We start from the raw sequence: 13,491 nt of genomic DNA, 5'->3' as shown, positions 1-13,491 counted from the left end.
CCTATCTTTATTTCCTGACAGTCTCTTAGAGCCTGGAGTTCACAAATATTTGCTTAAGAGCTGAACAATTGAAAAATATCCCAAATGAATGAATGATGGAGTGAACTGATGTACAAATGACTGATCAAATCTTAAAATTCAGCCGGTCTAGGAAGACTGGTCTGTCAAGTAGAATAAGTACAACTCTTAGACATTAACCCAATTACAGAAGTAAACATCATAACTCTTCTGTACCATCTCTTTAATCAGCAGGAGGAAAGAGATTTTCTCAAAGGAAATTGCGGTTCTTATTTACCACTTGGTCCAGGCTATCATCCAGTGAAGTGCTTCAACCCAAAGGGATGTTTTTCCTACACCAGCAAGTAGAGGAGTCCCTTCTCCTATCTATGTCTCCATAAAATAGCCAAGAAACTAGCAAAGGTTTTACTCCACAACAAAGGACAAGGAACATGAAAGAATGATGCATTCACTTTGGGCAGATAATCCGTGTTTTCTTGGTGAGAAAATCTGCACCCTCTCTAAGAGAATGGAATTTTCACTAAAAAAAAAAAAAAAAATAGCCCGGGGCCAGGCTTTTGTAGACTCTTCACAGCACTGGGCTCCCCTACACTAGAGATGGGGAATCTGGGCATGGAAGGCACATATTAATAGCTCCCGTAAATTATTGATGAGCAAGGCTGATGAATTAGCATGCCTGATGCCCAAACCTGGGTCCTCAGCTAGAATCAGAGAATTCAGAGCTGGAAGGTAATGTAAAGGTCATCCATTAATCCAATGCACTTCCTTTTACAAATAGGGAAACTGAGGCCCAGAAAGGCAGCTCATAACCTCTGTTACATTAGACAGCTAGTTACTGAATGATCCAGCGCCAGAAGCAGGCATCCTGATCCTAGTCCAAGGCCATATCTTGAGAAAGGTAGTATTATTAGCACCATCACAAAACTAAAAAATTTTATAGACATAAGTGACATATGTCTGACATCCAAGAATAACAATCTGTGTGGAGATGTAAGGCAAAACCAAACAGGTAAAAAGATTACAATATCCATATAACCTAACAGGAGTGACCACACTACTAGTCCAAGGCCATATCTGCTTCATAATGCTGCCTCTCAGTCATGAGGATTAAGGACTGATATTCCATCAAACCTGTCACACATATGAATGTGACTTGTACAATCTCAAAGTTAAATGCCACTTTGGGAGCTAACAGTGCCCCCCCCCCCCCACTTCCCAGAGAACAAATCTCCTCTCTAATGATCCCATCAAGAGTGTTTCTAGACCATTCTCACCAGGCTTTTCCACTCTTATACAGTTCTAAATTCTTAAAAGCGTTTCTTTCCTTTAGACCAAAGTCTTCTTCTCTGGAACTTCCACCACTAACTACACTCCAATTTCATCACGGAAGCTGGCTATGTAACCCTGGCTAAGTTCTCCAACTCCTTAAGGCTCATTTTTTTTCTTCATAAAATTGAAACTTTTCTCAACCATTGAAGATTAATTAAGAAGATTATTTAATTAGTGCAAGTTGCTTAGCACGGTATCCAGCACACAATAAGTACCAATTAAATGTTGAGTATTGGCCTTATCCATCCTTCTCAAAGATAGAAATCCTTGTTCAGGAGGTATCTCTACTGATACATCTGGCTTATCCATTTCCATCCAAAGGGAGGGAGTGGTCACAGATTGAAAACCAGTCTGAGCGACCTAAGACAGCTGGAATCTGCTAGACTTCATGGACATAAATCTCAGCAAGAGGTCAACTCCAACTACTTTCCAAATTCTGTTCCTATGCTGAAAGGAACAGTGGGGCTAAAATCTGAATCTTCACCACAAATCAGGAAGATATTGATATGGAGTCCATTTGGTAAATTAACAAAAACTGGAGTGTTCAGGTGGAGTGCAATACCCTCTGGCATGCATTGGTTGGTAAAGGGCTTTACTCCACACAGTTATTCTCTGGAAGTTCCCATCCCACAAATAATACTTTCCTGGAGTTAAGTGATACACTGGAGAGAAGCATAACAAGTATGGGCCAGAGGAAAGAGAATCCAAACATGTACTCTAATGGAATGAGATAGTTGATGAAGTAGAAAGAGACAGGAAAATGATGTGCCAAATGGCAGAGAAAGAGCAAACAGGAAGCGTGAACCAAAGGGGAAAGCAGCAGGTGAAGATGCCTACCAAGATGACAACAGGAGAAGAACTTGGGATTACAACTATTATACCTAGATGGCTCAGTCGGTTGAGCCTCTGACTCTTGGTTTCAGCTCAGTTCATGATCTTGAGGTTGTGGAATCGAGCCCTGCATCAGGCTCTGTGCTTGACGGGGAGTCTGCTTAAGATTCTCCCTCTCCCCTTCCTCCCCCTCTGCTTTTCCCCCTGCTCCCACACACATGCTCTCATGCTCTCGCTCTCTTGCTCTCTCTCAAATACATAAATAAATGAAAGAAAGAAAGAAAGAAAGAAAGAAAGAAAGAAAGAAAGAAAGAAAGAAAGAAAGAAAGAGAAAGAGAGAGAAAATATCAAGTAACATAGGGGCATGGAGAAATTGGGTGCATGATTGGAGGGAACGTAAAATGAGGTAGCTGCTATGGAAATGTTATTGTCGTTCCTCAAATTATCCGATGGTCCAGCAATTCCACTTCTGGGTATATATAATCAAAAGAAGGAAAAACAGACTCAAAGAGATATTTGTAAACCCATGTTCACAGCAGCATTGTTCACAAATAGCTCAAAGATTGAAACAACCCAAGCGACCATCAACAGATGAGTAGATAAAGAAGTGTGGTATCTTCAAAATGGAATACTATTCAGCTTTAAAAAGGAAGGCAATTTTGACACATGCCACAAGACAAAAGAACAACAAAGACATTATGCTAAGTGAAATAAGCCAGTGACAAAAAGACAAATGCAGTATGATTCTGCTTATGTGAGTTCCCTAGAGTAGTTAAACTTATAGAGAAAGAAAAGTAGAATGGAGGATGCCAGTGGGCTGGGGGTGGAGAGGGGGCTGGAGAGAGGAGAGTTAGGGTTTATGGGGACAGAGTTTCAGTTTTGCAAGATAAAAGAGTTCTATAGATGTGTGGTGGTGCCCACTGCACAACAATGTGAATGTACCTAAACCACTGAGCCTGCATACTTAAAAATGGTTAAGATGGTTGATTTGATGTTGAGTGTATTTTTCCACAACTAAAAGTTTAAAAAAAGAAAGAAAGAAAGATAACATCAGGAAAACCCCTTGTGGGTACCTATACACTAGATCTTTTTTAAGTAAACATTTTAAATTTGGTTCATTCTATTCTTTGTCTGGGTCCTCAAAAAAAGAAAATAAACAAAAATGCATCAACATAAAATGGTCCTCCTGGAAGCAGAACTCAGACATATGGAGACCAGTGTCCCCAAACAGAAGACTAGGATATTTAGCATGTGACACATAGGTTGATCTGCCCTTTTAACAGAAAATATCATGCCACTCTGCCCATGGGCAAGGACAGCCTACAAAGACTCAGAAAGAACTCTTGCCCTCGCTGCCCATTTGACCTTTTATGGACTGCAAGAACTGGAACAGTAAGAACATTTTTTTCACTCTCCTACACTGGTGAAACTGTCCCTAAAATACTCTTTCCATGGACCACCAGATTATCCTGAGAGCCCCAGAGATTCAGCAGATATTCAGAGGAGGCTTCCAGACGGAGAAGAGAGTCTGAGAAGAATACACAGAAAAAACAAGGTTGAAATAGCTCTGAAACCACAAAATGTGGTTACATTTACAAAATGTAAATCAGCTTGAGGCTTTTTCTTTTTATTTACCACACACAGATCTTTATAGACAAGACTTAGGCCGAAGACCAAAGTAAGAATTGTGGTTTCATTGCTGGTTTTGTTTTGTTCTGTTCTGCTGGGGGTCTTTTTCTTTCCAATAGCAACTTTGGATTTTTACACTAAAAATTAATAAACCTTACTGCCACTCTACACATGCACACATTTGTACACAGAAGGAAGGCTCTGCTGGAGGCCCGTGATTCAGCAGCAAGTCCTGCTGGGCTGTGTGTTGGCCTGACTTTTTGGAGAGGGGTGTGGCTGCACAAGAATTCATAAAAGCATGCTGAAAAGACAACTGAAGACAAATATTAAATTTATGCTTTTAGGGAAATCAAGGCAGGGAATAATTTAGTAGGGAAAATAATCCTGGTCTGGGGCTAAGTCTTAGGAAATAAAAGAATCAAATCTCTACCAGGGGATGCCCTACTATAAAATCCAATGATTCTCGGGATCCCTGGGTGGCGCAGCGGTTTGGCGCCTGCCTTTGGCCCAGGGCGCGATCCTGGAGACCCGGGATCGAATCCCACATCGGGCTCCCGGTGCATGGAGCCTGCTTCTCCCTCTGCCTATGTCTCTGCCTCTCTCTCTCTCTCTCTCTCTGTGTGACTATCATAAATAAATAAATAAAAAATATTTTAAAAAATAAATAAATAAATAAATAAATAAATAAATAAATAAATAAATAAATAAAATCCAATGATTCTCAATGAAGGGACCAGTAGGTAGTAAAAGCTATTTTTCATATTTCAAGCAGCCTATTGGAAACTGAATATCTGCCAGGATGTGGTCACATGGGCTATGTGAAAAGTCAAATTGTTTTGTGTCAAGTAAAAAGTCAAGTCAACAAGACAACACTGGTTGTCTCATCCCAATCAAAACCTCTGATTGGCCATTGATGAGACCAAGGGTATTTCTAGAATGAGGTTTTCCCTTCTCATTCTACTGTATGTCTTTGATTAATAGGAATGGAATTACAGCTGAGTGCTTACTTGCTAATTCCAGTTCAGCAGGCAAAATCTTACAAAATGCTGGGTTAGCCAATAGAAACAATAGAAGGGATCCTTTGTGGTGAAAAGTTTGGGAACTACCCTTGAGGCTCCCCAACCCCTCCCCCAAACATGCACAATTCCAAGGGAATAAACAGGCTTCCCCGGAGCCAGAGTGGAGCGTGCCTGTTGTGTGAGAAAACTCAAAGAGAGACAGTGTAAATTAACTGCATCTGGTTAGATTGAGTGAGCAGGGGGAGGAGATAATTAGTTGGCATTATAGGAACAAGGGCAAAGAAGAGAGTTCTATATTTACTCAGAGGAAATCCAAAATAGACTACTTTGCACCCGTTTGGTGCTCATGGGGGATCTCAACAACTCCAAGTTGGCAGATGTTGAACACAGGGACTGGATACACAACTCAACCAAACCCCTGACTGACACAAACCACCCATCCCACTTCCAACAAATGGAAACCTGACCATTTATCTCTTTCTACTTCCCAATGAAGGGAAGGAGGCTAAGGTAAGCCCAAAAGATATCCAGAGGCAATAAGGCAATATCTTCAAACAAAAGCCTTACAAGTGAGCAAGCAGAAAAAATGCATCTGTTTCTAATGAAATGGGTTCTCTAAAAACCTAATGAGGGCCAATTTATCATACCCATTGGTGTGTATGTTTCCATGTGTAGATGTGCAACATTTCAAAAATAACACATATTTCAAGCGATGCAGAGACATCACTGGGCTGTTTTATTGTGCACAGAATAGTAAAAAAAATAAATGCCAGAGGCACATAAAGCTCTATAACATGCAACCAAGACATAATTTCCACCTTCTGAGAAGAATGTAAGTCATTCTACCACAAACAATGAAAGCATCTAATTTGAATATCTTCTCTCTCTGTAGATGCAAAAAGACTACCTTCTTTTGTATCTGCAACATGTGTTTCATATAGGGTAAAAGTGTGAATACGTCGGGCTTTATCCCTGGGTGCAGGCTACATGCAGTTTCTCAGAGTCAGAACTGCTTAGGGTGCAGTCATCAGGATGTGGGCTGATGAGAAGTAAGGTGCAGTTTAGCATTTACAGGTCGGCAACCATCTCTAAAGCTGGCTTATGGGGTATTTACGACAAAAGAAGATGTACTAGTCCTGAGGTTGGAGGACCGTCTTGAAAGGGGAGTGGAAGTGTGTGGAGAAGAGATGATCCGGGAGGTCAGTGTACACGTGGGAAAAGACTGGGTCTGCATCTAGGCTGTTCTCAAATGCTTCAGATTCCACCCCCAGAGGATCCTAAAGGCATCCTGGGAGGTTAGGAAATGGGGCCACGTGCAATCAACACATCCAACTCACATAAGTCAGGACAGACAGGGCCGGGAGAAGGAGGGAGGCTGTGGCAGCAAGGAGCACGAGCCGAGGACAGGCGACTGTCCCAGTGCCAGCTCCGCTCCACCCAGCTATGCAATCGTGGGCAAGTCACGTCACCATTCCCCAGGTCAGTCTTCTTGTCTGTCAGGTGAGGAAGATGGCTGACCCCAGAGAGTTCTCCCAATTCTTTAACTGTAAGCGTCTATGCGCTTCCAGAGAAAAGAAAAACAAAAAACCAAAAAAGGAAATTCCAAATGGCTTCCTAAAACGGGTCTCACCTGAACCTCCTCCAATGGCAAAGGCACCCTACACATCCAAGAAACATTTTACATTTGGTTATCATCCTCTTGCAAGCATCTCAGAGAAGAATGCAAAGCTGCCCATGGATACTTTAGGAGCCTCCTGAAACCGAGAGTGGCAGGCAGTACCATCCAGTGGTACCACCAAAGACCAGAGGGGCTGAGCACTTCGTCCAAGGTCAGAAGTGAGGACAGGATCAGGATTCCAGCCTCCTCATTCCTAGGGCTAGGCTATACTTTCCACAAAGAAACCAAGCTGGCTTTCTGGGAAGAATGCCAGAGGTTCCATTCTCCCAACTGAGAATTCATTGGAATATTGGAATAACAACTTTGGAGACTATGGTCTCTCCAATCCATTTCAGGACCTGGCTAGAAACACGAAAACCCAAAGAAAGAAGCAATAGGGAATTATTCCGTTTTTTAACGAAAGAGAAAAAATTAGGGGTGGGAATAGGGGATTTCTTAAAAATTACATGATTGCTGGAAGTTAATTTGGTATTTCTTCGTTGGTTTGTAAGTTCTGTTTCCAATCACAAAAACAGACAGCTGAGGATGCCTAAATCACATTTCAATGAATTAGCATCTTGTCCCAGAGAATCTTTCCCACTCTGAATATAACACAAGACCAGAATGCAATGCTCTGTGGTAGAATGGAATCTCCCTCAGTGCAAAAGAGAGCTTGTCGTAATCCCCTAAACTGTAATCTAAATTGATAGTCTTCAAACCCAACAGCAATCACTGAGAATGATAAAGGGGTTGCCGCTTAACTTAGGGTACACTGCCTCTTCCAAGAAACTTACTGAGACCCAGCTCTGCCAGATAGGAGAGCTGGCATCTTTTACCATCCACATACTCCTTATTAGGTTGACATCAGTGCACCTGGAAAAGAATCCCATCATAGATTTAGAGACACATGTTCAAAAAGGAAGATTCTGACTTCTTCCGAGAAAGGCCAACCAGAACAAGAAATCACATGTTGGACCAGCTTTGCCTTGAAGATAGCACAAAACCAACCTTATGGCAAATCCCAAGTGATCAGTAGTCAGCGCTGAGATTCATAAAGGAAAGAAACCAGGAATGATTGTTTCAATCACTTTGTCCCCCTACCTGTCTATGATGACGGGGTCTGAAGGAGTCTCATTTCGGTTCCCACAACTTTTCTTCTCGCAGCATCGACTGTAGATTGTACAAAAGAGTATAAGAAATTTGGTAAAATCAAGAAAATACAATGAGCATCCAATGTAGAAGCATTCACAAAAATGATTATGTCCTAGGTAGCCTCTTAGCATTTAGCTGCTTGAGCGCAGAATTTATGACCATGTTTAAAAACAACACTAGGGCAGCCCGGGTAGTTCAGCGGTTTAGCGCCGCCTTCAGCCCAGGGCCTGATCCTGGAGACCTGGGATCGAGTCCCATGTCAGACTCCATGCACGGAGCCTGCTTCTCCCTCTGCCTGTATCTCTGCCTCTCTCTCTCTCTCTCTCTCATTTATAAATAAAATCTTTAAAAATAAATAAATAAAATAAAAACAACACTGAACTCAAAGCCCAGAGATACTCCCTCAAATTCTCATTCTATGGCTCATAACTGGGTAATTTTCAGCAAATCACAACTTTCCCAGGAGGCATATTTGTATTCTGAACCATGGACGTTGAATTTTTCAATCTATAAGGCCACTTCCAGTTCCATGTTGAATGATTTTATGATTGCATCTTTTAGATCTTTGTTTCTTAATAAATATTTGAAGAAAGAAAGGGAAGGAAAATGTATAAAAATAAACCCCAAGTAGCTGCCTGGATTTATCAACCTTATTTACATAAAAACATCTTTCCAGAGAACTCACTGTACTTTATAAACAGTTATTTATCTATTTCTATCATTTTCTAAAGATAAAGGAGGAAGACCAGAACCATGGTATATACTGTAAAATAGGAAGAAAATGAGGCAGAGGGCTGTAAAATGATAATTCCAATAATTTTCACCAAGTCTAGAACAGAAATGGGACATCCTGTGTAAGTCCCATCATGAAGACTCTGCCTGCCAAGACTTCCACCTAGCAAAGTACTGGGTACCTGGTAGATGCTCAAGAAATGCTTGTGGAATTATCTGAGAGGGAGAGAGAAAAAGAGGAAGCCCTACAGCAATTAGAGCAGATAGGAAGGACTCAGTCAGACCTGAACAGAGAAAAAAATGCTCCAATCCCACGGTGTCTGAACAGAAGACCTAGACACAGATGTGACAAAAGCAAAGAAAGCTGGGTGATAGCGAAGCACTGGAAAATCACCTCCCCTCATTGCTGCCTGCTGCCACCAGGACCACAGGCTTCTGAATACCTCCTGGCTCATTCAAGATGGTCTACCATCAACTGTAGTTGCTTAAGAATATAGCCTTGACATGGCATAGGAAAAAAAAAAAAAAGAGAGAGACATTACCATCCATACTTGTAGGAGAATATGCACCATAAACATTAGCAATAAGCAAACTATATGTAAGCACTGCCCTTCCCACAATCTGTTTGAGTTTGAGAGTGAAGCAATACAATGGAAAGATTGCCGAAGTGAGAATCTGGGCTCTGGCATCCAACCCGACCCTGTCACTAAGCAGCTGCGTGAATTTAGTCAAATCTGTTTAACCCCTCTGGGCTTTGCCAACCTCATATACAAAATTAAAATATTGGACTCCATTCCCTCCCAGAGTCCCTTCTACGTTTAGGAAGCCGGTGAGGTGATGAGATCCCCAAGCTCTCTTTGGAAGTGATGAGAGAATAAGGAAAAGAGGGAGGCCATGTGGCTGCAGGGACCCCAAGGCCTATCACCAGCCCAGACACAGATTTGCTTTCTGGCTCTCTCCAGTCCATTTGCCCTTTCTGGTCCTCCACAGAATTAAAAACAAACAAATAAAGAAGCATTTTTAAAATATTTAAAGTTCATCTTCACCCCTACAGGGATGTGGGATCACCCGGTGAACCATTCTACCATTCTCAAAGAGCGAGATATACATGAGAGATGCCAACCAAGTTTCACCAAATGAGCACTAAGACATTTGTAAGAAATTTAATCAAATTAGTAGGAAGTAAAAGAAAAACCATCTCAACTTTCTTAAATACCAGAGTTTGCCACCAGGGACTTTCTGAAATAATATTTTGCCTTTGAAATTATATTAGGTCTTAACTTTTAAAATTTCAATCCATCCCAAGATTAACACCAATAAAAATGCTGGCCAGCTGCTTTCCCCGCTTCCCAAAGCTCTTGCCTCTGTTCCCAACTCCCTACCACCACCCACTTCCCTCTCCTACCTTTCCTATTTCCATTGCTTAGGTCAGCAGAATACCTTTGCAGCTCAGGCAAGCCTTTTTTTTTTTCCCTTAGCAGCACAATTTCAAAAGCCCAGGCAGTCTAGTTACCTAAAGACCTTCTAGCTAGACTCCCCTTTGACATCATCAGCATGTCAACCTAACCCAAATATGTGTGCGATGCCTGTACAATTTAATTACGAGAGCACATACTGTCAGGATGTGCCAATCTGTTTAGTTTGAGAAGGAATGATTCTGAAGAGGCCCAGTAAGTTTGCAAAATTGCTCAGCTGAATTCAGCTGCCTTCCATGGGGATTTTCTCTGAAGGAAAAGAAAAACAGATAAAAATGTAAGCCTGGTGCCAGTGTAATACAATTTGGAGAATCTCATCGGGGAAGGAAATGATATTCAAAGAAAAATGCAGAGGAACTTTAGGACTGTCTTCCGTTTTCCAACAGTAACATATTTAAGTATAATCTCTAGTGTTAATAGCACAGAAAAGACAACACTTGCTTGGTGGTTGGGCTGAAATACTAAGGTGTAAAAATAATAGAAGTGGACTGCATTTGCTCCATCTGAGCCCTTCTTACAATTTCTCTGGGTTAGGCAAAACTAATTCTTTTGCTTTCTTTTTTTTTTTTTTTTTTAAGTTAAGTTCTCATCAAGATGTCCTAGTTATTTTTTTTTAATCTGGTTTCCTCAATGACATTCCATCCTCATGCCAGTAATATTAACCCAAGTGAAGGGAAGTAGAAAGTGGAAGATATTCATGAACCCACAGTCTCCAAACAACCGCTCTGGGATTAAATCTGCGGACAGTGGATGTGAAGGACTAGGGTCCTAAGTCACTCAGATAACAAACTTCCCTTTGCTGTAGAGACAAAGCCTGGACGACCCACTTCAGCTTCAGCTACTTTAGTGAAAAGGCTTTATGGGGTCATCTTCTAACAAGCAAGTCTCTAGGTCTGAAGTTCCTGGTAAGTGATTTTTTTTTTTAAACGAACAAGACTGTAAAATAGGAAAGGAAGGGGGGAAAATAAACAAAGAGAAGAGGAAACTGAACTTGGCACCAGGTTGATTGTGTTCCTAACTCCCACGGAGAGGCTCAGAAGGGCTCTTGTTCCCTAATGAATGAAAATGCAGGTTACTTCTCCAACTCTTCAGCTGGGTTTGGTTTATCTTACTCTAATGCTCACTCAGAGAAGCTTTTCCCTGAAACACTCTTCAATTTGCCTACAGGCCTCTCCGGTCCTCCCCATCTCCTCACTAAGTCTTTAAGAGAGAGAAAGAGAAAAAAAATAAACCAAGTTGGGGATGAAGGCTGGCGGAATATGGAAAATTGCCTCCCGATCCTGTATCTTACCTGCATTTTTTGGAGAGGAAGAAAGAAGGGAGAGTAGGGGGTGGCTGAAGAAGAAAAAAGCCCCAGCCCTGGACACAGGGTGTCCAATCAGTCAAACTCCTGCTCAAGACAAGCGAATGTGCCCTTTCGCCTCCAAAATCGTTTTTAAAATTCAACCCTCAACTTTCAAAAATCTGTCTCTAATTTCAAACTCAAATAAGCGCACAGCATGGTGGCTTTTGTTTTGTTTTCTTCTCCCCAACTCCTCCCTGCGATTGCATAACAAAAGTGTCTAAATTCACACCATCTGGCCGATAAAGACACTGGCCCCACTGCCCGGCTGGCCCATCTGATTAGGGCCCTGTCTAGCCTGCGCCTTGTGGCGAAAAGTCACAGCTGTGGGGTTTGCTCGCGCTCAATACAACTCTGTTATTAGCCAGCTGTAGGCCTTGAGACGACTTCTGTTCAAATTATAATATCTTTTAACCCTCTGAGCATTGAGGGCACAGGGGTGGCTGGCAGCGACATAACAACTAGATTTCTCCTTGCTAATAATTGGCAAAATGAACTAAAGCAGGGAAGAGGAGTGCAGAGACAAGTGGGGAAGGAAAAAAGTTATTCCTAAAGAGATTTATTTTGTTCCCTGTAATAGCTAAGAGCCAATTTATGTGGGTTTTTTTTTTTTCCTAAGGATTACAGAACATAAAACATTCAGGGAAATATGCCCAGGTATACCTAAGAACACCATGCAAAGGGACCTAAGAGTAAGCAATAACCCCTGAGAACAGCGCATCTGATTCATCCCTCAATCACTGACTGCTCTCACTGGCCCTAAAATGTGGGAGAAGCAACTTTCTTCCCTTACTGGAGAACCAACCTGCTCTGACTGACAAATTGAGATCTTCCCTTCTGGATACATCCAATATTTGCCATCATCCCAGCTATCTCACACACACACACACACACACACACACACACACACACACACCCCTCCATACACAGTACCCATCCAATGGGTCATTTATTTACTCATAATTAATATTTGTTTTAAATTCTAGTTTTGGGAAGAAAATCGCAGAGCGTCTTCCTGGGTCTCAGATGCGGAGAAGTTACAGTACATTAAATTTTTATATTGTGTTACTAATGCAGACTAAACTAGAGGCTTTAAAAATTGATGCTGTTACTTAAACAGCATAAAATGAGGAGGATTTGATTGGGCTTAAAAATAAAAATGTCAGCCTTAACTACAGCTGAATGGGGCGTGCAAGTGTTATTTAAAGTGATAGGTATAATTCGTCAGACAAAGGGCCAGTTTGGGGGGTTTGTTTTCTTTTCTTTTAAGAAGATAATCTCTCCAAACAAAGACGTTTAAAAGTATAAAGAGGGACAAAAAAAAAAAAAAGGTCCTTGAATTAGCCAACCAAATCAAAGTGTTCTAACTATTTAATCTAGGTATTACATGCTAGTTCATCTTGGAATTCCATTTCCTTTCTGAACGAATCTATCAGGGGCCCTGGGATAGTGGAGCGTCTGTCTGCTGACTCCATCACCCACGGCCTCTCCCAGATTCTCAGGCAGCGAAGCTCCATTCCCCTCCGCTGAGGCCACTGGCTGAATTGAACTTTGCATTTGGCAAAGTTTGTTTTTCTAATACTTGGTCAAAACCAAAACAAACATGGCTGATTGTTATGGTTTCTTTCTGACTGCGTTGGGAGGGAGCTGGGGCTGCTGGGAGCTGCCCATAAAACAGTCCAAACTAAATCAGATGGCCTGCAATTACCCAAAACTAGCAAGTCTGGAGCTGGTCCACGTTCACTGGGGCAGTAGCAGAGGAAGGAAGGGCTGAGGTTTTCTCTCCACTCAGAGATTTGGGGAGGAAGAAAAACATGTGTGCAATAGACATTTAAGTAAAACAACCACCTCTTTCCAGAGTTTCCTTTTTAGATCCTCTCTCGTTTGCCGGGGGAGTCCCCAATACTCAAGCATTTGTTGAAAGGGTGAATGACTAGGTGTATCGATAAATTTCCTCTAAGTTTTCATTCTCTTCTAGTTAAGCAGAAGAAAGGACTCAAAATGGAATGATTGGTGTCCAGAAAGAAGATGGGGAAAGATGCAGGAATCTGAGGAGAGTGCACCTCTCACAATTCGATGCTCAGAGTCCAGTTGTGGCTCTGGACCCCCCCCCTCCATGGGGTCGTCTCCCTGCCTCTCCCACTGGTGGTCAACCGGACTGTTCTTTCTACCTAGTAGTTTCTCCTGACCTCAGAAACTCCCCTGACACTGGGAATTCTAGGAGAAGCAACATCCCCGGAGGAAGGAAACCCTCCCGCATTGCAGACAGGTGCCTCAGCAGTTTGGGGGGGGGGTGGAGGGGAGGTC

General features: G+C 42.0%; 1 protein-coding gene across 2 annotated transcripts in view; it reads right to left on the bottom strand.

The window, feature by feature from the left end:
* Nucleotides 1-13,491, bottom strand: part of EBF2 (EBF transcription factor 2) — a 192,508-nt gene that overhangs the window by 173,124 nt on the left and 5,893 nt on the right. For both annotated transcript variants that reach the window (XM_072796221.1, XM_072796222.1), the window contains exon 6: nucleotides 7,585-7,653. In XM_072796221.1, the coding sequence (XP_072652322.1) occupies nucleotides 7,585-7,653 (69 nt within the window). The remainder of the gene's footprint in view (nucleotides 1-7,584; nucleotides 7,654-13,491) is intronic.

This window comes from Canis lupus, chromosome 24 (genome assembly GCF_048164855.1).
Source record: "Canis lupus baileyi chromosome 24, mCanLup2.hap1, whole genome shotgun sequence".
Taxonomy (NCBI): domain Eukaryota; kingdom Metazoa; phylum Chordata; class Mammalia; order Carnivora; family Canidae; genus Canis; species Canis lupus.
This window is presented reverse-complemented; position numbering and strand designations above follow the sequence as displayed.